The 20,394-nt window shown below is 57.3% G+C and overlaps 2 protein-coding genes across 2 annotated transcripts; one reads left to right on the top strand and one right to left on the bottom strand.

Moving 5' to 3' along the window:
• The first annotated feature begins 217 nt into the window (after positions 1 to 217).
• Positions 218 to 2,867, top strand: CBX8 (chromobox 8). The gene is made up of 5 exons (XM_036910485.2): positions 218 to 394; positions 780 to 823; positions 1,006 to 1,071; positions 1,199 to 1,265; positions 1,708 to 2,867. The coding sequence occupies exons 1-5, from the start codon at positions 326 to 328 to the stop codon at positions 2,617 to 2,619; spliced, it is 1,158 nt and encodes a 385-aa protein (XP_036766380.2). The 5' UTR covers positions 218 to 325; the 3' UTR covers positions 2,620 to 2,867.
• A 5,655-nt stretch (positions 2,868 to 8,522) lies between these two features.
• Positions 8,523 to 17,841, bottom strand: CBX2 (chromobox 2). The gene is made up of 5 exons (XM_036910481.2): positions 17,696 to 17,841; positions 17,582 to 17,625; positions 16,583 to 16,648; positions 14,241 to 14,346; positions 8,523 to 12,830 (listed from the first exon to the last, which is right to left on the bottom strand). Exons 1-5 carry the CDS (start codon positions 17,765 to 17,767, stop codon positions 11,520 to 11,522), a joined length of 1,599 nt encoding a protein of 532 aa, XP_036766376.2. The 5' UTR covers positions 17,768 to 17,841; the 3' UTR covers positions 8,523 to 11,519.
• Between the last annotated feature and the right edge of the window lie 2,553 nt (positions 17,842 to 20,394).

The raw sequence follows: 20,394 nt of genomic DNA, 5'->3' as shown, positions 1-20,394 counted from the left end.
GACTCCGCCCCCTGGCGATTGGAACGCGGGTCACGTAGCAACGCGGGGGAGAAAGGGAGAGGGGCGTGGCCCGTGGCTCCCCCAATGAGCACGCGGGGGAGCAGGCCCCGGCCGCTCGGCTTTAGCAACGTCGTTAGCAACACGTGGGGCCGGAGGAAGCGCGGGGAGGGGTGGGGGAGAAGAGCGCGGGAGGGGGCAGGGAGGGAGCAAGCGCGCGGGAGGGGGAGGAGAACTGACGTCAGCGGGAGAGTATTATGGTCTGTTGTGCGCTGGCTGCTGCTTTTCTGCTCCTGGAAGCGGCCAAGGGGGGAAGCGGCGAGTCAACATGGAGCTTTCGGCGGTGGGGGAGCGGGTGTTCGCGGCCGAAGCCCTCCTGAAGCGGCGCATACGGAAAGTAGGTGCCCCCGGGCCTTGGGCCGAGGCCTGCCGAACCCTCCACTCCCGGCCCGGGTTCCCTCCCCCTGCTGCAGCCCAGCTTCCCTTCCCCCAGGTCCCAGCAGCGGCCGCGGCCGTGGCGGCGGCGACGGCTCTGAGCCCTAGCGCTTTCCTTAGACTTGCAGCGATGCACAGATTGCATGGGTTGGGGGCGGGGTGGGGGTATGAATACCGGTGCATGCACTTTGTGCAGCGTTTCGTGCAGGGGGTGATGCAGCGGGCGCGTGCCATTCGCGATGGGGTTTCGCGCATTCATTTGGTGCATGCATTTTTTGCATGTATTTCTTGTGTCCTCGTCATGCATTTCTCCCCATGCACACACGTTTTCCCCTTTGCATCCGCAGGGACGCATGGAATACCTCGTGAAATGGAAGGGCTGGTCGCAGAAGTAAGTAGGTTATATGCAGTTAATCCCAGACTGTTATTCGGGAGATTTCTTTCTTCCTCTTTTTTTCCTGTACATTGAAATACAATACAATGCAACAAGAAAAGTTTAGAGACAGATACACACACCCACTGCTCTTTCTCTGTTCCTGGGACTGACGCCCACTTCCTCCTGGTTCCTTCTAGGTACAGCACATGGGAACCCGAGGAAAACATCCTGGATGCCCGCCTGCTCGCAGCCTTTGAGGAAAGGTACAGGCCCTCCCAAGCCTCAGCTTCTCACTTAGGAACACGGAGGGTGGCTTCTGTCTAGCCTGGATTGTAGTCCCTCTGGGTTTCTTCATTCACACCCGCTTTTCTCCCTCCCCCCTTTCTCCAGGGAACGAGAGATGGAGCTCTATGGCCCCAAAAAGCGGGGACCCAAACCCAAAACCTTCCTCCTCAAGGTAGGATGGCAGTGTCCAATGGTGGGCAGCAGTGTTGCTGTGTCAGTCTGTGGGAAGGGGTCCCTGAGGGCTTGTGAACCAGTGGGGTGTCCACACACTTCGCCTATTTTAATCTAGGAGGAAATCCTCAGACGGGCTGTCACCTGGTAAGTGACAGTACTAAGGAGTGACTTGGGGGGAGGGGCTTAGCCTCACTAGAATATCCCGCCCCCCGGCCCATCCATCCACATACACAAACACAAGTGTGCTTACAGCAAACGGCTGCTTGCAGACAAATCCTCTACCCTTTTCCCCAAGACTGCCACCCCTAAACCTCACCCCTACCCGTATAGAAATTCCAAGGCATCCAAGGGCGAAGCAGGGAGGCCCTGGCTGGAGGAGAGGTTCAGGGAGGGGTGGGCAGGGCCCTGGTCCGCTCTTGATTCCGCCTTCTCTCCTGCAGGCCCAGGCAAAGGCAAAGGCCAAAACTTACGAGTTTCGAAGTGATTCGGCGCGGGGCATCCGGATCCCCTATCCTGGCCGCTCACCCCAGGACCTGGCCTCTACTTCCCGGGCCCGGGAGGGTCTTCGGAACATGGGTTTGTCCCCACCAGGAAGCAGCGGGAGCACCGGCGGCACCTGCCGAGTGGAGCCCCCTCGGGACCGGGACCGGGACCGCGAGCGGGACCGGGACCGGGAGCGCGAGAGGGAGAGAGAACGCGAGAGGGACCGGGAGCGGGAGCGGGGCTCCAACCGCACAGAGGACAAGACCAGCTCCCCCGGCGACAGCTCCAAGAAGCGAGGCCCCAAGCCCCGGAAGGAGCTCCTGGACTCCTCGCAGAGGCCCTTGGGAGAACCCGGCGATGGCCTCGGAGATTACCTCAAGGGCAGGAAGCTGGACGACACCCCTTCCGGGACAGGAAAGTTCCCCGCTGGCCACAGCGTGATCCAGCTGGCCCGAAGGCAGGATTCGGACCTTGCCCAGTGCGGAGTGGCCAGCCCTAGCCCTGCTGAGGCCACGGGCAAGCTGGCCGTGGACACCTTTCCAGCCAGGGTCATAAAGCACAGGGCCACCTTCTTGGAGGCCAAAGGGCAGGGTACCCTGGACCCTGGTGGCCCCCGGGTCCGGCATGGCTCTGGCACCCCCGGCCCTGTGGGGAGCTTGTATCGGGACATGGGGGCCCAGGGCGGAAGGCCCTCCCTCATCGCCAGGATCCCAGTGGCCAGAATCCTGGGGGACCCGGAGGAGGAATCCTGGAGTCCCTCTCTGACCAACCTGGAGAAGGTGGTGGTCACTGATGTGACCTCAAACTTTTTAACCGTCACCATTAAGGAAAGTAACACGGACCAAGGCTTTTTTAAAGAGAAAAGATAATTGCTGGGTGGGGAATCCCAGGACGAAAGAGCAGGAGAGAGAGAGCGCAAACTTGGCATAATGCTTTTGATTTCTGGGTGGGGGGCGACCTTCTGGCTGTCCCTCCTTCACACGCCCCGGCCCCTTCATCCCTCCCTCCACCCCCTCAGTTTTGGTTGGAAAGATTATCTCTAGAGTTATATTTTCTATTAGATGTAAATATGTTATTTAAGAAAAAATATCTAAATATATATATTTCAACTCTTGAAGTTGTTTTATTTAAACAAGGAAAGAGAGAGACTCAGTGTGAATTAGTTGGGAGCAGACAGGCTGAGTCCGGGCAGGGCGGGCCCCGCAGCCACCCAGGGCAGTTGGAAGGTCGGGGACCTGGGTGCAAGGCCTCTGATGGTGTCTGGAGGGGCTCCGCCTGCCCACCTCACCCCTCCTCCCTTTTCCCACAGCCCCTTGGCAGACCCTTCGAACCAAGGCAGGACCTGGATTTTTTCTCTCTCCCTATTGGCCAGCCAGGCTAACAAAAGGTTGGCTCCCCAATCAGGAAAAGAGGGGGTGGGGTCAGTACTTTTTTTTTCTTTTTTTCTTTTAAGATTAAGAAGTCTGTTTTTTGGGGAAAAGTATTAACTTGAATAACTTCTTTGTGATGTTGAAGGTCAAAAGTTGCGGGCGGGTGGGTGGGACGCAGCGGATTCCCCCCCACCCAGGACCTCAGCAGGAAATGCACTTTATGGAGATGTGTGTGTTACACACGCAGGTCAGATGTGTGTATGTAATGTGGATAAAATCTCCCAGTTCCCTCGATTCCTTTCCTTACTCCACAGAAAGAAAAGAAATCCAGCGAATCTGTTTACATTCCCGAAATGCCAGGATAAATTGGGAGGATTGCATGTCAGTGCCCGGAGTTTGAGACAGTCGTTGTTTTACAAGAAAAGCGTTTGGGGGTGGACTTTTCTTTTTCGCGTTTCTCTAGCTTCGCCGAGAGAAGAGACAGTGGCCCCCGCCCCGCAGGAAGAGTCGGACTAGCCGCCCTCCCCCAGGGAGGGCGGGCCGCCAGCTCTCGGACGGACGAGCGGCCAGACGGGCCCACCCTGCGAGACCCACGGGGGGCGGCGCGGCGGCGCGGCTGGGAGCGGGGGCTTCGCACCCAGGCCCTGGCTGCGGCCTGGCTGGCCCGCGGGCAGGATCTGGACTCGGGGCACAGAGCCGGGCAGGATCGCAGCCGGCAGCTCCGGCGGGCGAGGGGAAGGAGGGGCGAGAGGTGAGGTTTTCAGCCAAGAATGCGCATCAGAATTTTGCTTTTTCCCTTTTTTTCCCCCTTCTTAAAAGCAAAAGCTATAATTTATAGGCCTTTTCGATTCGCGGAGTGTTCTCTATTTGAACTCCACGTTCAAACTCCGCCAAAGCGGGAGGGAGGAGCGGGAGTTGCAGAAGAGACGCCGCGGCGGGGGAGGCCGTGCGCGGCGGAGGGTCCCGGGACGCCCCCGCCCCGCAACCACGCTGCGCCCCAAGGACGCAGAACGCGCACCCCTCTTGACTCGAAAGCACAAATCTGCCCCCCCCACCCGCGTCCTTTCGAGGACCGATCCTGCGGACTCACCGCCCTCCCCCGCCCTTAAAGGGCCAGCGAAGATCCAACTTCCCACCGCTGGTCGAGGGGAGGGCGCGCGGGCCCCGAGCGCTGGAGGAAGCACAGACCGCCGGCCCGCGAGGGGCGCCTCTCCGCGGGGGTGCAGGGCGGGAACCCCAGCTCACCCTCCTCCGCCTGCCGGTGTTCCCACCTTCCGCTCGGCAGCTCCCTCTCTCCGCCAGACTTTCTTGCCTTTAAAGAAAGGGTAAAGAAGAGGGAAACGGTGTAGTGCAAGATTGTTTTTGAATAACAAGTTGAGACTATAAAGAGAAGCCCCTGGAATGGGGATTTTTATCTGCTCACATTTGTAAAACTGGTATTTTAGACTTTGTATAAAGAAGCGCCGTTGACCGACCTGTATCTATTTAAATGTCGACGCTATTTTCAGATGAAACTTCATTGAAAGGACAAGTCTGTTGCGGAGTGGACGGCACCTCACTCCGGGACACGTGTCTTTACCTCGCTGCCCGCCTTCCCTCCGTCCCTTCTATGTCCCTCCCTTCTATGTCCCTTCCTCAGGGCAGGTCTCGCCCCTTCCCGACCCTCCTCGCCAGCCTGGTTTTGCCCCCACCCTCCACCCCGCCCCTCTGTCCCGCAGTCTGTCCGTGGTTGTGCGTGTGTCTCTTTCGCTCCTCTTGCGACGCTGACCTGGGGGGTGGGTGGGCAGGGGCCGCGTGGCCGGGAATCTGCGACCGCGCGGGATGTGCGCGTGTTAGGTTTATTTAATTCTAAGATTTGTACAAATCTCGAATCGATCTCCGTCTCAGCTCGGGAGTGCAGCTTCGGTACCTATCTTATGCGGTCGTGAATGTCTGTATCCAATACAGCTTTTTATGTGTTTAAATATATACTTTGTAAATAGAGACGTGTGTCGATTTTATTCCTCCCCCACCCCCACCCAGGCAGAGGGGAGAGGCTCCGCAAGAGGAGAGGACCCCTCCCTCCTCTCTCGTTACCCACCCCAGACCCCCAGTCTCGCCCCTGGGGCCGGGGAGGATTCCCCCTGCAAAGGCCCTTCCCCAACCGAGGGAACTCCGACTGGGGGCAGGGCTCTCCTTAGCCTCCCGGGGTGCGGGGGCGGGGGTGGCCTTCCTCACCTACCGGCGGCACTTCTCTGGGACTCGGGCAGAACTTGGGCATCCGGGAGTATGGGCGCGACCTCCGGGCTCCCCTTTCTTCTGGCGCGGCTCCCCCTGCTGTCCCCACCCCCAGGCCCTACATCGCTGGTCCTGAGGCCCGGACGCCTCGCAGCCGTGCTCCCCGGCCTTTCCAGGCTTGCTCCCCAGGTCTGTCGTGGGACCCGCCCCCAGACCCACCAGCCTGGCCAGCTCCCCGAAATGCAGCGCCTCGCGCCTATTGATTGAGGAATTGAATTCGCGGGCATTGCTAGGCAACTGGCTGCTCCGAGCCGGCGCAGAGCGCGCTGATGTGATTAGTGAGCCCGGAGCGGCCGCAGCACAGCCGCGCACCACCCAGCCGCCCCGCCTTGCCAGCCCCACAGCCTCTCGGTCCCCGGGCTGGGGGGCAGAAACCCCAGTGCTGGGTGAGGCGCGTCAGGGAAGAGCGCAGCACAGAGCCGGGGTCGGGGCTCCGAGCCCTTTCTGGACGCGGACTTTGCAGCAGTGGGGGCGGGGGCGTGAAGCTGGCACAAGAGCGCCGCCTTTGAGACCCCCAAAGCGGCCATCGCATTGACCCCACTTCCACTCCCATAGCCCCCGCGGACGCTGCCCCGCGGAGAAGCCGGGGTCTAGGGGCACTGGCGGAGCCCGCAGGGAGGGGCGTGGGCACGCGTTGCTCCGCGCATCTCCAGCTCTTGGCCAACGAGTCGGTGACCCAGTCCTTGGCGGAATCCTACCCGCCTCCTTCCGCCAGTTCTGTGACCTGTGGAGGCAGGGAGCTGCCCTGCGCCCCGGAGCGGGGTAGCGGGTCACGGAGCGTGGGGTGCCCTTCAGACGTGAGGGCCCTGCTCCTGGCGCGGGCAGAGTCGGGGGTGGAGGGTGGAATGGGGCGGCCTGGGGAGGGTCGCCGCGGGCGGCCAGCCCCCAAGCCGTGGCCCCGCCGCTCCGCGCGACTCCCTCCCGGGTCCGCTCCTGTGTGTTGGGGCAGCGGCGTGGGCTCACGCCTAGGGACATGGCGGGGGAGGAGGCGCCGACTCTGCCCTCTGGTTCCCGTTGGCTGGCCACTACCAACCTCTGCTTTGCCCAGGAACTTGTTCCACGGGTTCCATTCTCTGGGTAGACTCCCCGGTAAAGGGACCGGGTGTGGAGGCCTGGGCCCGCGGTGACATCTCGGGGCTCGGCTGGTTGCCCCGCGTCGCTCGCGCAGGGGCGGCTCGTGCGGCCGCCGCGAGCGCGTAGGCTGACCCCGCAAACACACGGTGGAACTGGAATCTTTATGGCTCTGCGGAAGGCGTCGGGGTGGATCTCATCCCTTTGATCCTTGCTGAGGCCCTGTGCGCAGGAGACCCGACGGCGAGCAGGCCTGCCCCGGCGGCACTTCGGGCGGCTCATACTCAGATTTCCTCTTCTCATCAAAAAGTCCTCCAGGCCCGAATGGGGCCGAGGTGGGGGCAGCTCCCTGCTTGGCGGGGCTCCACGGCGTCCAGCCTTGGGCGCCTGTTCACAGGAAAAAAAGATATGGGCTGGGTCCGAGGCTTTATTTCTGAGACTCCAGAAACGGAGGCTGCTGGGAACACGTCAGAGCAGTGAAGGTGCGGACCGTGCATTTCGGTTCCCCCGGGCAGCTCGGAGCCCCAGGTGAATGTCTCTCATCTCTCACCGCGTCCCAAGTGCCAGCGGCCCGAACTTCGCGGGACGCGCGCGCCCTCTAGAGGCGATGGCCTCAGTCCCACTTCCCGGCGCCCACCCTCTCCAGGAGCGAGCAGTGCAGCCGCAGGGAGAGCCTCATCTCCCCACTCAAAACCATGCTGCAGGGGGTCACCGTGGGCACCCCTTTTGCGCCTTCTCTGCTGCCAGACCTTCCAGCCGCGAGGGTGGAAGGGAGGGAGGAGGTGGCCAGGTGGTGGCATTCACAGCCACGGGAGCCACGCATGCACCAGGCACCCTGGGACTGGACTGCGTGGCATGGGGCTGAGCTTCAAGGAGGCCGTGGGCCAGGCCCTCTGGCAGTGTTTGGCCCCTTGGCAGCCCAGCCCATTTTTCTGGGAGGGCAGTAGATTAGGCCATCAGGTCAGCAGCGCAGAAACTAACAAAGGCTGGTGTGGATCCAGGCCAGCCCCCGTCTGGGTAAGGCCCTACACAACGAGCTGCTTCGAAAGCTGCTGGCCAAGAGGGCCAGCACCAGCTCCTGCTCCACTAGCCTGCTTCTCCCGGCCCTTTCCACCCCTTTGTGCAGCTCTCAAAAAGCCAGAGGACAGGACAGCTAGGGGCCTCCCTGGCCATCTTCTCCAAAACATCTCCAGCTTCCCTAGGAGCAACACAAGACAGCAGCAGCTCTCCCTTCAAGAATCTGATTTCAGATTTGCAGGGCTTTTTTGGATGGGGTAGGGCTGGGGGTAGTAATTCCACATGCAGTGGGAACTCCTCCTGAACTAAAATATTCAGGCCTTTGCTCCAACGAGCCTTTCAGCAGCTGGAGGCGGACATCTAGGCCAGGTTCTCTTCACTTCAAACGGAGCTTGCTTTTCCCTGGAAGCTGTAATCTATGAATGCACTCATGCTGAGGGTAAGGCAAGCCTTAGAGGACCAGGGAATGTTACATAATAGGCACATCATCTCTCATGAGCCATGGGGTTAGGGTAGCACCATCTACCGACTTAAAAATCTTCTTGCGCTCCATAGCAACTTCCTGGCATTTCATTGTTGTCCTTCTCAAGGGTTACCACGTGGGCATTCAAGAGGTTGAGCAGCTTTCCAACAGTTTCTTTGCAAGTTTGGGGGTGGTGGAAGATTTTGTTTTGTTAAAGTGTCAGCTTCTAGGAGAGATCTCAATTCATTGTATATTGTAGCATCTCTCGGCAGAGGCCACATTCACCTCTGCCAGCCCCCACCCCCACCAGGTGACAACCAAAGTTATCTCCAGACCTTGTCAGGTGCCCCTGGGGTGCCAAGTCACCCTTTTGTGAACCACTGTTCTGGGCACTGTTATAATCAACCTCACCGCTTTGCTTAGAAATGCCATTTTTTGCACCCCAGCGGAGTGGCGGAGGCTTTCCCAAAGCCCCTGACTTTCTGTCCCACGATTCAGTGTACTCGAGTATTTTGCCTGAAGGAACATGAAGACTGTTTCTAGGCATTACCACATACACCAGGTTGGCAAATTAAAAAAAAAAATTTATTGATCTACTAAAAGTTAACAAGACAAAAACCTTCTGACACCATTTGCTAATATGATTCCCCTGCAAAATAAATTAATCAGTCTAAAAAACCCCCCAAATCCTGCAACCTATTGCTAGTGTTAGTTTTCCCCAAAATACTACAAAAATCCACAGAACCTTTAGATGCACTTGAGCAGAAATCGGTCATCTAGGCACTACCTCTCCCCTCCTCCCACCCCTTTCCCCCAAACCATGTGGGCTTCCTGCAGGAAGGAGCTCCTTCTGCTGGCTGGTTGGTCCTGATGGAATATGGGGGCTAAGCTGCTGTCCTGTTTCAACAGAGACCTTAAGTTTTCCAGGGCTTTAACATATCCATTTTTGTTCTCTTTTAAGAAAGCAAATAGCCACAGTTTAAAGCAAGTAGAAGTGGCATACAGGAATGATTTACTGAAAAACAAATCAAGCTAGTGATTGGCGCTGGTCCAAAGCTCTGGTCCTCCCCCAGACCCCTCGAGACCTCCAGGCCCCAAGCCCTTTAGGCTAGAATTTTGAGTGTAACCAAAACACGTAACACTCTTTTTGGTACCAAAAATATATATAAAAATATGCCAAACTCTCTAAAGAGGACAGACTGGCCACTTCTATCCATTACAGACAAACAGAAAGATGTGACAGGATGAAAACACCCATTTCACATCCATTGTGATGCAGCTCAGGTAAGAAACCCTGTGGCATAAAGAAACTGAGTCTCAGGTCAGGTGTGTCTGATGCCTGGCCACACCCACACCCCAGCAAATAAGCACCACTTTCATTTACTGGGAAATACTACGGCCACCTCTGAGCATCGGCCCATCCAGCTCTTCAGTGAAGCTGTCCACTTGCACGAGTGCGTATGTGCACACACACACGCCCTTCTGAACATGGACTACTTGGAGACATAAACACCAAGAAATAACACAGCAAGAAAGCAAAGAGGCTCTGAGGAAGGTGTTTGCAGGTACACACTTTGGGGTTTAAGTAGCTGGTGAAGCAAAAGGCACCAGATCGGGATTTGGAGACTTGGCTGCTGCAGATGTCAGGTCAGCCCACACACATCCGTCCAACAGCCTGAGGAAGCCAGGATCACCTCAAAGACTTGGGTGGGGAGCGGGGCTGCTGCTGGGTGGGTCTGCAGCCTCAAGGCGGCATGGTGCTGGGCAGGAAAGCAGCTACAAGACTTGAAGGTTGTCGCCTCTTCTGAGGGGGTGGCAGCCCAGAGGAGCCCCTCCAGTCACACCCAGGGCCGTCTGGGTGTTAGGGGACCGGTGGGAGGCTGTGTCAGTGGCCCACTGTGCAGTAAGCTGGAACTTTTCCTTCCCCTCCTAGGGCAATGGTGAGGCGACTCTCGCCTTCGCTGCCCACTTGCCAGTTTTTGCCTGGTTCTCAACACTCGGCCCTCAGGTATGCCAGGGTGGCACCATTCCTGCCCTAGCCAGTGAGGCTGCCACATCCAAGTCCTGAAAGCTGCTCTTGGATGCCCCTCCCTTGACACCTGTCTGTCCCCAAAGGCACACTGTTGAAGTTGATTTGGCTACACAAAGGCCATCTCTTCCCATTTGGTGTGGAGAGTGAGGGTCTGGGGGCCCTGGAGCTCTGGCAGGCCTGCCCCTCAGGACCTGCATTGAGTCTGGGCTCAGGGCGATAAAGGCTGAACCTCCCCCACATCTGCCGGCTGACTTTAAACAGTAACTCAAGTAATAAAGTGCCCCCACATTTCCACATTTCTTTTTGGCATCACAGAGACCCAGTGAACCCACTCACTGTCCTACCTCCCCAACAAGCTGGTAACACAATTCTGACGATGGTCAGGAACCACACACGGCAGCTCCCAGCCCCAGCCACCTGGGGGTGACCAGATTTGGCCTTTTGGGGGTGCCCTGCCAGGTGGGCTGCTCAGATTTTGTCCTACTTCCCCAATAGTTTGGATATACAGCTTCTCTGCTGAGAACATAGAACCCCCAGAGGTGGGGGGATTGTCAGGGAAACGTGGTGCCCATCCACCTGGGCAGAGGCGGCTGGGGGTGGGAACTTCGTTCGGCAAGCAGCCGCACAACAGCCGGAAGGCAGCACTGTCTTGCACCCACGCCTTCCAGAGAGTCCCGGGGGGCGGTTTGCGGGGCCAGGGTCGGGACTATGCAGTCTTTGCACAGGCTGGCAGTGGAGAGACAACCTTCTCCTGTCCCCCAAACTTGGAGGCTCTGAGTGAAACAGCCCAGGACCAGCCTGTGCGCCCAGGCCATGCCGAATTCTGGGTCAGCTTTTGGGGCTGCAGCTGTGAATCTGAACCAGTTTACAGGCACAGAAACCAACCTCTTTGGGGGTCTCCACCCTCCTGCAGCTGCCAGCACCTATCCTTTTACAATAAGGCCACACTGCTCGGTAGTCAGGGGTGGGACAGCCCTCCCCCTGCACAGCTCAGGCACTGCGCTGAGGCGGGGGTTCTGACCAGGCAGGCCCCCTCCCCATCTTCTAAAAACAAGCTCTCCTGTAACAGTCCCGAGGCCTTGCCTCCAACACCCCAATATACTTTCTCTCTCCACTGCTGGGCAGGGAACAGCCAAGCTGGACCAGAAGATTCCTCCTCCAAGCCCCCTGCCCCTGGCCAAGCAGGAGAGGTGACCACCACCTGTCACCAGAGGACAGCGAGGAGAGTTCACACAGCACCATCAGGGCTTGGCGTAAACATGCTCAGGTGGAGCCGCAGGTGGTCACTCAGACCTGAGGTGAATGGAAAGGGAAGCAAAGGCCCAGAGGTAGAAACAAGGGCGAGGCCAGGCCCAGCAAGGCATCAAGGCACTGCTCCTGCCTCACGTCACAGGCAGGGCCAGGGTCAGGGAGAAGTCCCTTCCAGACCTGCCCCTGAACAAGGCCCCCTGGCCCCCCTAGAGGGACTGAGGTGCAGCCCACCCAACCAGAAACCAGAGAGAGGCAGGCGAGACCTGGGCAGCCAGGCGCCTGCGGACATCAGTAATGTCTCAGGTTGAAGAAGCCCACGCTGGTGGGGGACTCCTTCACTGTCACCGTGATGAGGTTGGCAGTGACATCGGTGACAAAGACGTGCTCGATGAGGCTGCGGGTGGGCTTCCAGTCCTGGCTCGTCTGGACGGACACAGACAAGTTGTGCTCGGTGCCGGGTGGTGAGGCGGAGTCGGGGTCCGAGTCGGAGCTGCTGTTCTCCTCGCCGGTGCTCATCTCCGACAGTGTGGTCATCTTGCGCACCTCTCCAGGGGCCGAGTGGCCCTCCTGCCCACTGGGGGCCGCGCTGCCCTTGACACAGTCCCTCTTGCCTGCAGGGGCGGGCAGAGCTGCCACCCTAGAGGCCAGCTTCTCACTCTTGCTGGTGTCAGTGGGCACGCTGGCCCCGCTCCCCACCGTAGGGCCACCCCCAGAACCCTTCCCAGTGGCTGGGTTGGTGGCAGGGACACCCTTGGTGACATGGCGGGCGACCACACCCACCCCCGGCATGCCATTCTTGACGCTCTGTAAGTCCAAGACCTGGAGGCTCAGCTCCTGCGTCGGGGTGGGCTGAGGACCCAGGCACCCAGCAGGGGCTTTGCCACCGCCGTGGATGTGGACGTGTGGGGGCCCCCCTGCACTCCCCGCTTTCTGCTCCCCAGCCCCACTGCTAGGGGCCTTGGGGACCCTACTTCCTGGGGGGCTTATCCCCAGCTCCCCCTTCTGCGTCCTCACCTTGAGGTCCAGCCCGAGGCTGCACTTGCCGCTGCTCTGGGTCTTGAGCGCCGGTCTGCCGGCGGCCTGCGCCTGGCCCTGGCCCATCCGGCTCATGTAGTGCACGATGGAGCTCTGCCAGCTGATGCCGCCCCGGCCGGGGCTGCTGGCCATGCCCCTCATCAGGCTGGCCAGGTTCTCTGGCGTGGCCATGGCGCTGGGGCCGCCACAGGCCTCCTTGGCATGGGCCTTCAGAGCGGCCAGGCCTGCCACAGGGGCGCTGAGTGGAGGGGGCAGCTTGCTGGCTGGCGACCCCAGGTCCTTGCGGGCGGTCTTCAGCACCTTGGCCAGGCTCACGGGTCTCCGGGCCGCCTTCTGCTCCGGCGACAGGGGCTTGCGGCCCCGCTTTTTCCGGGTGGGATCCTTCAGCTCAGGCTTGGCCACCAGGATCTGGGCCTTCTTCTGAGGCACTGGGTGGGTCTCACGGCCCCGGGGGCCCCTCTTGGCATCTAGATCGCTGTCATCCTCTTCATCTGAGGAGGAGGAGGAAGATGTGGAGGAGGAGGAGGAGCTGCTGGATTTGGATTTGGAGGGGGCATCGGGCTCCTGCAAAGACAAAGGGGACGTGTCACTGCTTCCATGGCCAGGTTCTCGGGGTCCAGGGTGCACACGTGCCCCAAGGCGCACCAGACTTCTTGAGACCAGCACCTTCCAGACCACAGAGGTGGCCAGGAGGGAGCGAATTCCCACCACCATGTTCCAGAAAGGACTGAAAAGGTCCCTACATGGTTCCATGGGATGCAGTTAAGAGTAAAACGGAGCAAAGAAAGACAGGTGGCTTGTAAAGTGCAGGCAGAGCAACGAAGGGAAAAGCACGGGCAGTCATGCCCTGGACACTATGGGCTTTCCAGGGGACCCAAGCTGAGCTTCAGGCTCTGTAACAGGCACCTCGGAAAGGGAAATTCAGAGCAGCCCAATTCACACGTCTCAGGTTGATCTGAATTAAGCAGGGAACACACGACCTTTGTAATCTAAAGTGAAGGGACTTTCTGCTTCAGTCTCCCTCCTGCTGAATCTGACTCCTTCAGAACCTTTCAGTACACAAACCACTACCGTCTGCTGGGTGCCACCGGAAAGGCTGGGCTAGTGCACCCGGATGCTTCTCGGGTTCCCCGGTTATCTGCTGGGTCAGAGACCTAAAAGGTATGGTTTAGGTTTAGCCAACACCATGCTCTCTGCCACAGAGCTGGCCTGCCTTGGACTGGGGACAATCAAATCCAAACTGAGAAGTCTCACGGCCTCGTTGCCTGGACAGCCCCACTGTCTAGCTGCTACTTCTGTGGCCCCCAACGCATTACCCTGGCTGAGTAGAGTCCAAGCCATGGGGCTGGCTGGTGCCACCTCTCAACACAAAACGCCTCACATTCTCCTGACGTCAGCGGGAGTCACGCAGCCCCCACCATCCTGCTTGAAAGGAAGACCGGAAGACAGAATGAGACCAGTGTACACTAGCCCCCAAGACTTTAGGCAAAGCCCGCAGCCTCCTGGAAGAGAGTTTTGTAAGAAGTGGCTGAGCTCGAGAAAGGAATCAAAGGCCCTATGAGAAGTACAAACTTCCAATTTGTGGTGAGCATTTTGTAATGCATGTAATGTACCTGCCCATTTAGCTGTGTTGACCTGGCAAGCCCATGAGCACCTACTGTGTGCATGCTTCTTGTTCTGTCCTGTTCTCCATAAGCCACTGGGCCGACAGATGGTGCTATCCAGGGCAGAGAACAGGGGCTCAGCCGGGAGGGGCAGGGGCAGGAGGAGGGGCTCTGAGGTTTGTGGTTGCCCCCTGCTGGCAGAGGCTTAGAGAGGCAGCAGGTCAGGGTCTTCTGAGCAGGGAAAGCGTTCTGCAGAAAGGCCAGCCCCACTCCCATCACCCAAAGCCCTCAGCCCTCCCGCCCCAGCTTTCCACTCTGCCTTGAGTAAGTGCTGGAAGGTAAGCAGCCAACTTGGTCAGCAGCCACCCACCTTGAGCTTGGAGTGCCTGCTACAGGAGGACATCACCGTGTGCTTCCTTGGCCGGCCCCGGGGCCTCTTGCCTCTCTTCCGGTTCTGCATTTCCTTCTCGTGTTCCCTGAGGACAATCACCAATCAGGGTGGGAGGAGCCCTGTGCACAGACCCTCTCCCACCACACAAGAGTCCTGTGGCTTCAAATACCCCAATACACCCCCGCCTGTGGTAGCTTATCATTGGGTTCACTGCCAAAACATATGCTGTCAATAACATTTCCAAGGCAGGGATCCAGATGGTCTCTGCAGTGCGGGTATTACTTTCACATCAATTTAATTTACCTTTGGGTAGACAAGTCACAGAACTTCAGGCAAAGCCAGCAAACAAATAGTTCTCCAGTTTTCTCTTAAGGCAACCCTGTGCTCACCCTGACCACTTCTGCAGGTAAATGTTCTGTGGAAATTCTAGAATGCCACAGCTAGAAGGAGCCATTGTGGTCACGTGGCCCAACCCCCTCACTCTAAACAAGAGTCCTGGGCAGGGAGACGTGGACCACTGCTCCCAGTGCCCCAAACAGAACACTCACCTTCTGAGGGACACTGTCCTGCACCCCCATCCTTCTAGAGCTGGTATCCGGCTCTCGTTTCTCTTCTGGTTTATTTTAACAAGCAGAGAACTGTTCCTAGACTCTGCTCTAGATGGAAGTATTGGAGGTAGATTCTGAAGTGGTCCGAGCTCAGCCCCCGAGATTCAGGGTCATGAAGCCAAAAGAGCTGCCTCTAGCTCCTCACCCCTTGCATTTCAGGCTATCACTCTATCTGAGGGGTTTCCCAGTAATCAAAATGGGCAAACATCATACTGGGGCCTGGAAAGCTCTCTCTTAAATCAGTCAATACACCCCGACAGTTTGTTCTCCAAAGCAGTCTCCAAACTGTCTCCTAAAAGGACGGGAGCATCTCATGTCCCCTCTGCTGCACATTAACAGATACGCAGGCTCTGAACCTTACACTCAAAGGCCCTCCTCCCCAGATGACCACCAGTTCCGTTTCCAGTGGGGTCTGTTGGGAGGACAGAAGGCAGAGCATCCGCTCCCCAGATCTGTCCCCTATGATGTAATCTGGATCACCCCATGGTTCTTTGCAACTTCTCTGCCTCTGGGATATTCACTGACTCCAGTTCTTGTCTATCGTGCTACGACCAAAAATGAGGGCAAGGACACAAGACTCTCAGCAGCCAGGACGTTTGCAGAGAGCATGTCGGCTGGTAGGACCTGCGTATGAATTAAACAACAGATGCTGGGACTGCTGAAAAGCTTTTCCAAAGGCACTGAAGCCACTGAAGCAAGCATATGCTCACTTCCTTTTCTCTCACCCTGCCAAAAACTTCTCTACTTTTCTCTATTTTCTACCCACTGTCTCCCCTCTGAGGGCCCAAAATATCCTGCTTCAGTGAAACAAAAAAACGTGGACACAGCTTGAGCTGCCAGAGAACAAACTGGCCAGAATGACCCCTCGGCTGCAAGAGCTTTGGAGTTACTCGTTCATCTGCCTCCATTGACAGGGCAATGTCTAGCCAAGCACCCCACACTTTGCCCCACCAGTGTGCCCCTCAACAGCATGCCCTGGCACTCATGCTGGGGTGGGGATGCGGTCCATCCACTGCTCACCCCTCGCCCCTTTCCTCCTGGGTATCTGGAGGCCTCTTTCAACCCAAGACTCCTACCTAAAAATAGAAACGGCATCTACAATTACAGAAGCAAACCCTGCCCCTGAGACTGGCAAAGGAGCTGCCCTGGGACTCCCTCGGCGCCGTGGTTGGCAGTCCAGAGGAAAACAAACGTGCTGTTCTTGGTAGAGACACACCGTAGCAGGCACAACTTTGTGCTGCGTTCCAGTTCCCTCTGAGTCTTCTCTTGCTCAATGGCACCCTTAGCAAGGGTGGAGAGGGCAGGCCTGTGTTTTTATGGCTAACCTGCCATCCTGGTTTTTATTACTACAGCCTACAAATTACTCAACAAAAAAGGCCAAGGAAAGTAGGCAGAAATTCCCACGAAGGAACCCATTTTGCAAGTCTGGCTGTCAGACCAAAAGCTGCACTCCCTCCGTTACTCCTTAGGTCTGCACACTGGGCTGGCCAGTCAAGGAAGGTGCAGGGAACACTCATCTGCGATCCCAGGGCCTGCTCCACCTTTTACAGATTGCCACGGCACAGGGCGGCCCTGGCGTGAACACTATGGGGCCTCAGACCACAGCCTAGGCCCAGGTCCCCTGGAGGCCAGCGCCGCCCTGCACCACTGTGTGACCGGCCACTATCTGCCCGACCTTCTCCCCCTTCCCACATGGGTCGTTAACTCTCTCACTTCTTCTGGAAGGCCAGGAGCAGCCTCGGGTCCAGGATATTTTCTTCTGGCTCCCAGCTGTTGTGTCTGGAAAAGCAAAGAGCACAGCATCATAAAGTATCTGTCAGTGACCGGCCACTTGGGACAGCAACAGGAGAGGGTCGCCCTACTGCTCCCCCGAATCCCTGCTCATGGCAAGGTCGCAAAAGGTCCCACCACACCCCGGATAAGCTCTTGGAGGCTGGGGCCCTTGAAGCCAGCACTTATCCTCAAACTCAAAGGGAAACCACCACCTGAACCCAATTAACACGGGGCCTCAGGAGGACTCAGTGGTCTCCCCATGGAGGAAAACAAATCCCAATAATGAAAAGTTGCGAAGAGAGAAGCCCCCAAACCCTGGCCCTGAGCCGGCGAGGGAGAAGGGAAGGCTCGTCCACGATGCAGGGAAGGAAAGGCCGAGGGGCACGGAAGCGCAGCCCAAAGATTAACAATGTGGCTGGCGCCCGGGGGAAAGCAAAGAAAGAGAAGTGGGGTCCGGGAAGGAAAGGGAAACGGGTCTCCGCAAGCGACTGTAAACAGAGCCCCTTCCGGGGATGCCAAGTTCCCTCCCTTCAAGGGAGAAAAAAAAGGAGCCTTACATCCATCAATAGAGAGCTCAGGTTACAGCGGGGAAATATGGGCAGTCGCGGGGGGGGTCTCGCGACCCGCGGGGAAGGCTGAGGAGGGGCGGGGGCGCATGCAACAAATGGGCGCGGGAGGGAAGCGGACCGGCGCGGAGACAGACGGCCGGGGGCGCCGGGCCCCGGAGAGGGGCTTCCGGGGGAGGCCGCCTGCCCCGCTCCCCGCGGGCTTGTAAACAAAGGGCAGCCCGGCAGGCTGGCCGCCCCTCCCCGAGAGCCCGCGGGGCCCCGCGAACTTTCCCGCCTGCGCGCGGACGCCCCCGACGGCGCGGCCGAGAGTCCCCGCCGCCCCAGGCGGAGCTGGCGCGGCGGGAAGCGGGCGCGCATTGTCGGAACTCACTTGGAGGACCAGCCGCGCCACTTGACCAGGTACTCCAGCTTGCCCTGCAGGGAGAGAAGAGCGCGTGAGCCCGGGGCGCGGTGGCGGGCGCGGGGCGGGCCGGGCCGTACGCACCTTGCGGAGCCGCTTGCTCAGGATGCACTCCGCGGCGAAGACCTGCTCGCCCACGCTGCTCAGCTCCTCCATGCTGCCGCGCGCCCGCCGACCGCGGCGCCACCGCTCCCGCACCGCCGCCGCGCGCCCGCCGGCCGCACACAAAGCGCCGCCCCCGCCCGAGGGCCCGCCCCGCGCACGCGCACCGCCGCCCGCCCCGCGCCGCCCGTGCCCCGCCCCCGCCCTGCGGGCCGCCCCCTCGGGCGCCGGCCAATGGGCGCACGGGGCGCGGACGGCGCGTATTGTTTGCGGCGGGCTGAGCCCCGCGTCCCGGGGGGTTCCGCGCGCTGGCAGAGCCGGGCCGGGGGTTGCGGGGAGCGGGGTGCGGACCTTTGGGGCGGGACAGCGTCCGCCGGGTCCCGCTCGGTCCTGGGCGCGCCCAGCCGCCTCCGAATTTGGTTTTCCGGGCGCAGAGCCATTGTTCTGGCCTGGAGCGGGGAAGTCGGGACTGGCGAGGCGGCCCCTTCCTGCCCCCGCCTCCGAGGGGCGCTGCTTCGGGGGCGCGCGGGCCCGTCCGCCTCTCCTTTGGAAGTCCGTCCTCCTGTGTACCGGGGCTGTTGGTCCTATTTTGCGCGGGTGCAAACCGTGCTGGGGGGCGGAGAAGGAGTGGAGACCAAGTACTGGGGTGGCGGGGGTCGGCCAGAAACGAGCAGCCCAGCTTTCTCCCCACAGGAGAGAGAGGAAATGCATCGACTGAAAACGCGAACTGCTCCGAGTTCTTCCTTTTAGCCCTGAATTTATAGTGGAACCCAGCCCCCAAGTTTTAGGACACGCGTAGGGAGAAAAGCAACTGCACCTAATTTGTTGAGCGATTTTGATGAAATGAATGTAGGAATGTGAGCGAGATTTGAGGAGATAGTTCTCACCTGGGACTGAGTCATTCAGGGGCGCGTCAGGTTCTGGCAAGCAGTGTCCGTTGAATTAATTGCACGCGGCAGGAAGGAGACAGGACCGCGTTTAGACGTGGCGGTGGGTGGCCTGGAGTCCTCTCTTGGGTCATCGTTGACAAGCTGCCCTTTTATTTTCTACTGTTAAGATCCCTATTCCACCGAGCAATTCCCCCCTTTAAGCCATTTAGATCTTAAATAAAAATAAGAGCAAGTCAAACGCATAGTAAGTGAGACAGGGATTAGCCTGGTTCAATACAATTTAACTAAATGAAAATTCACTTTCTGGTTTTGCTTCTCCCTGGGAGGCAGCTGCGAAGTACTCTCTCTGCTGAACAAATCAAAAAGTCGTTTCTTGTTACAGTAGACCGTCTCAATGTAATTTTGATCATTCAAGCCATGTTTATAAAGGATTCTGCAGGAATTTTGTTTTTTGTAGTTTTAACGGAAACGCCTACTGTAGAAAATTTGGAACTGCAGGAGCCCACCTGTCAATTTCTGCATGATTTTCAGTTTACTTGGCTAAATAGGTTGCAGTAATTGGGTATTCTGGAGAGAACTTGGGTAGCCTTTGGAAACTCAGATACTTGCAAAGAAAGGGGGAAGAAGTAAGATTCGCTTGGGGTGGGAGGCTTGATTGCTCACTTGGGAGGGGCTGCAGCCCAGAACCCTGTTTTGGGGTACAACCTGTACCCCTGGAATGAAGAGAGCCGTTTACAATCTCTTTCCAGCGCTTTTGTATCTCCATCTTGTGGAGTTAGGCAGTAAATTGTGGGCTGAGGTCAAAGGTGTATTTATTGTAATCCTGCAAATGGCTGGATCAGTTTCAACTCACGTTTCCTTGCAGAATTCATCTTGGGGTTGAGGTTTTTTGCCCTGGAAGTTTCCAGTTTCCTCTTGGTGATACATGGGATATTTGCTTAATTTTTTTTTTGTAACGAAAAGAATCCTTTTTTTTTTTAAAGGAATTCTTTCTTTTCCTAAGAAATAAATTTGTCTAGAATTTGATCCTAACTCATTGGGAAAAAAAAAATCAATTTCCTGGAAGGTTTAACACATCATCTATGCAACTGTGAACACCTAGCCTGGGTAAAATCACGTTTAACTTATTTGGAGAAACAAATATGACAGATTTTACCTGAATTAAGTTATCAGATAAATAGGGTGAGGGTATGATCCAAAATTAGTGAAGTGTTGCATACAAAGAGTGGAAGTAGGCAGAATCAGGGATATTTCCAACCAGTTGAATTGTGTGAAAATATGGGTTTGGGCAAAAGCAAATTCTTCCATTTAGACTGTCACATTTAAGAATTAAGACAAGTTAGAACTAATTATTTTCTCATTCATTCAACAAATACTCAGCATTTGCTATCATCTAGGCATGACTAGATAGAGTATGGAGAGTCCATAGCAATGTTGTCTAATAGAACTTTTAGAAATGATGGAAATGCCTCTTATCTGCACCCTGTAGTCTGTTAGCCCCCAACCATCTGGGGCTAGTGAGCACTTGAAATGTGGCCAGTGCTATTGAGGAATTGAATTTTTAATTTTATTTCATTTTAAATGAAATGAAATTTAAATAGGCACATGTAGCTAGTGGTCACATATTGGACGGCACAGGTCCACAGGAATGCAAAGAATGTATTCTAAATATTTTAACCAAATGTAATGCAGTTACTTAATCCTCGACCATAAATAGTTTCCCTATACTCCCATTTGTAGTTTATTATATACGAGCAAGTTTGAAACATATACAAAAAGAGATATTAAAAA

The sequence above is a fragment of the Manis pentadactyla genome, chromosome 4 (genome assembly GCF_030020395.1).
Source record: "Manis pentadactyla isolate mManPen7 chromosome 4, mManPen7.hap1, whole genome shotgun sequence".
Taxonomy (NCBI): domain Eukaryota; kingdom Metazoa; phylum Chordata; class Mammalia; order Pholidota; family Manidae; genus Manis; species Manis pentadactyla.
The sequence above is the reverse complement of the archived record's forward strand: the minus strand, read 5'-3'. Positions and strand labels throughout refer to the sequence as shown.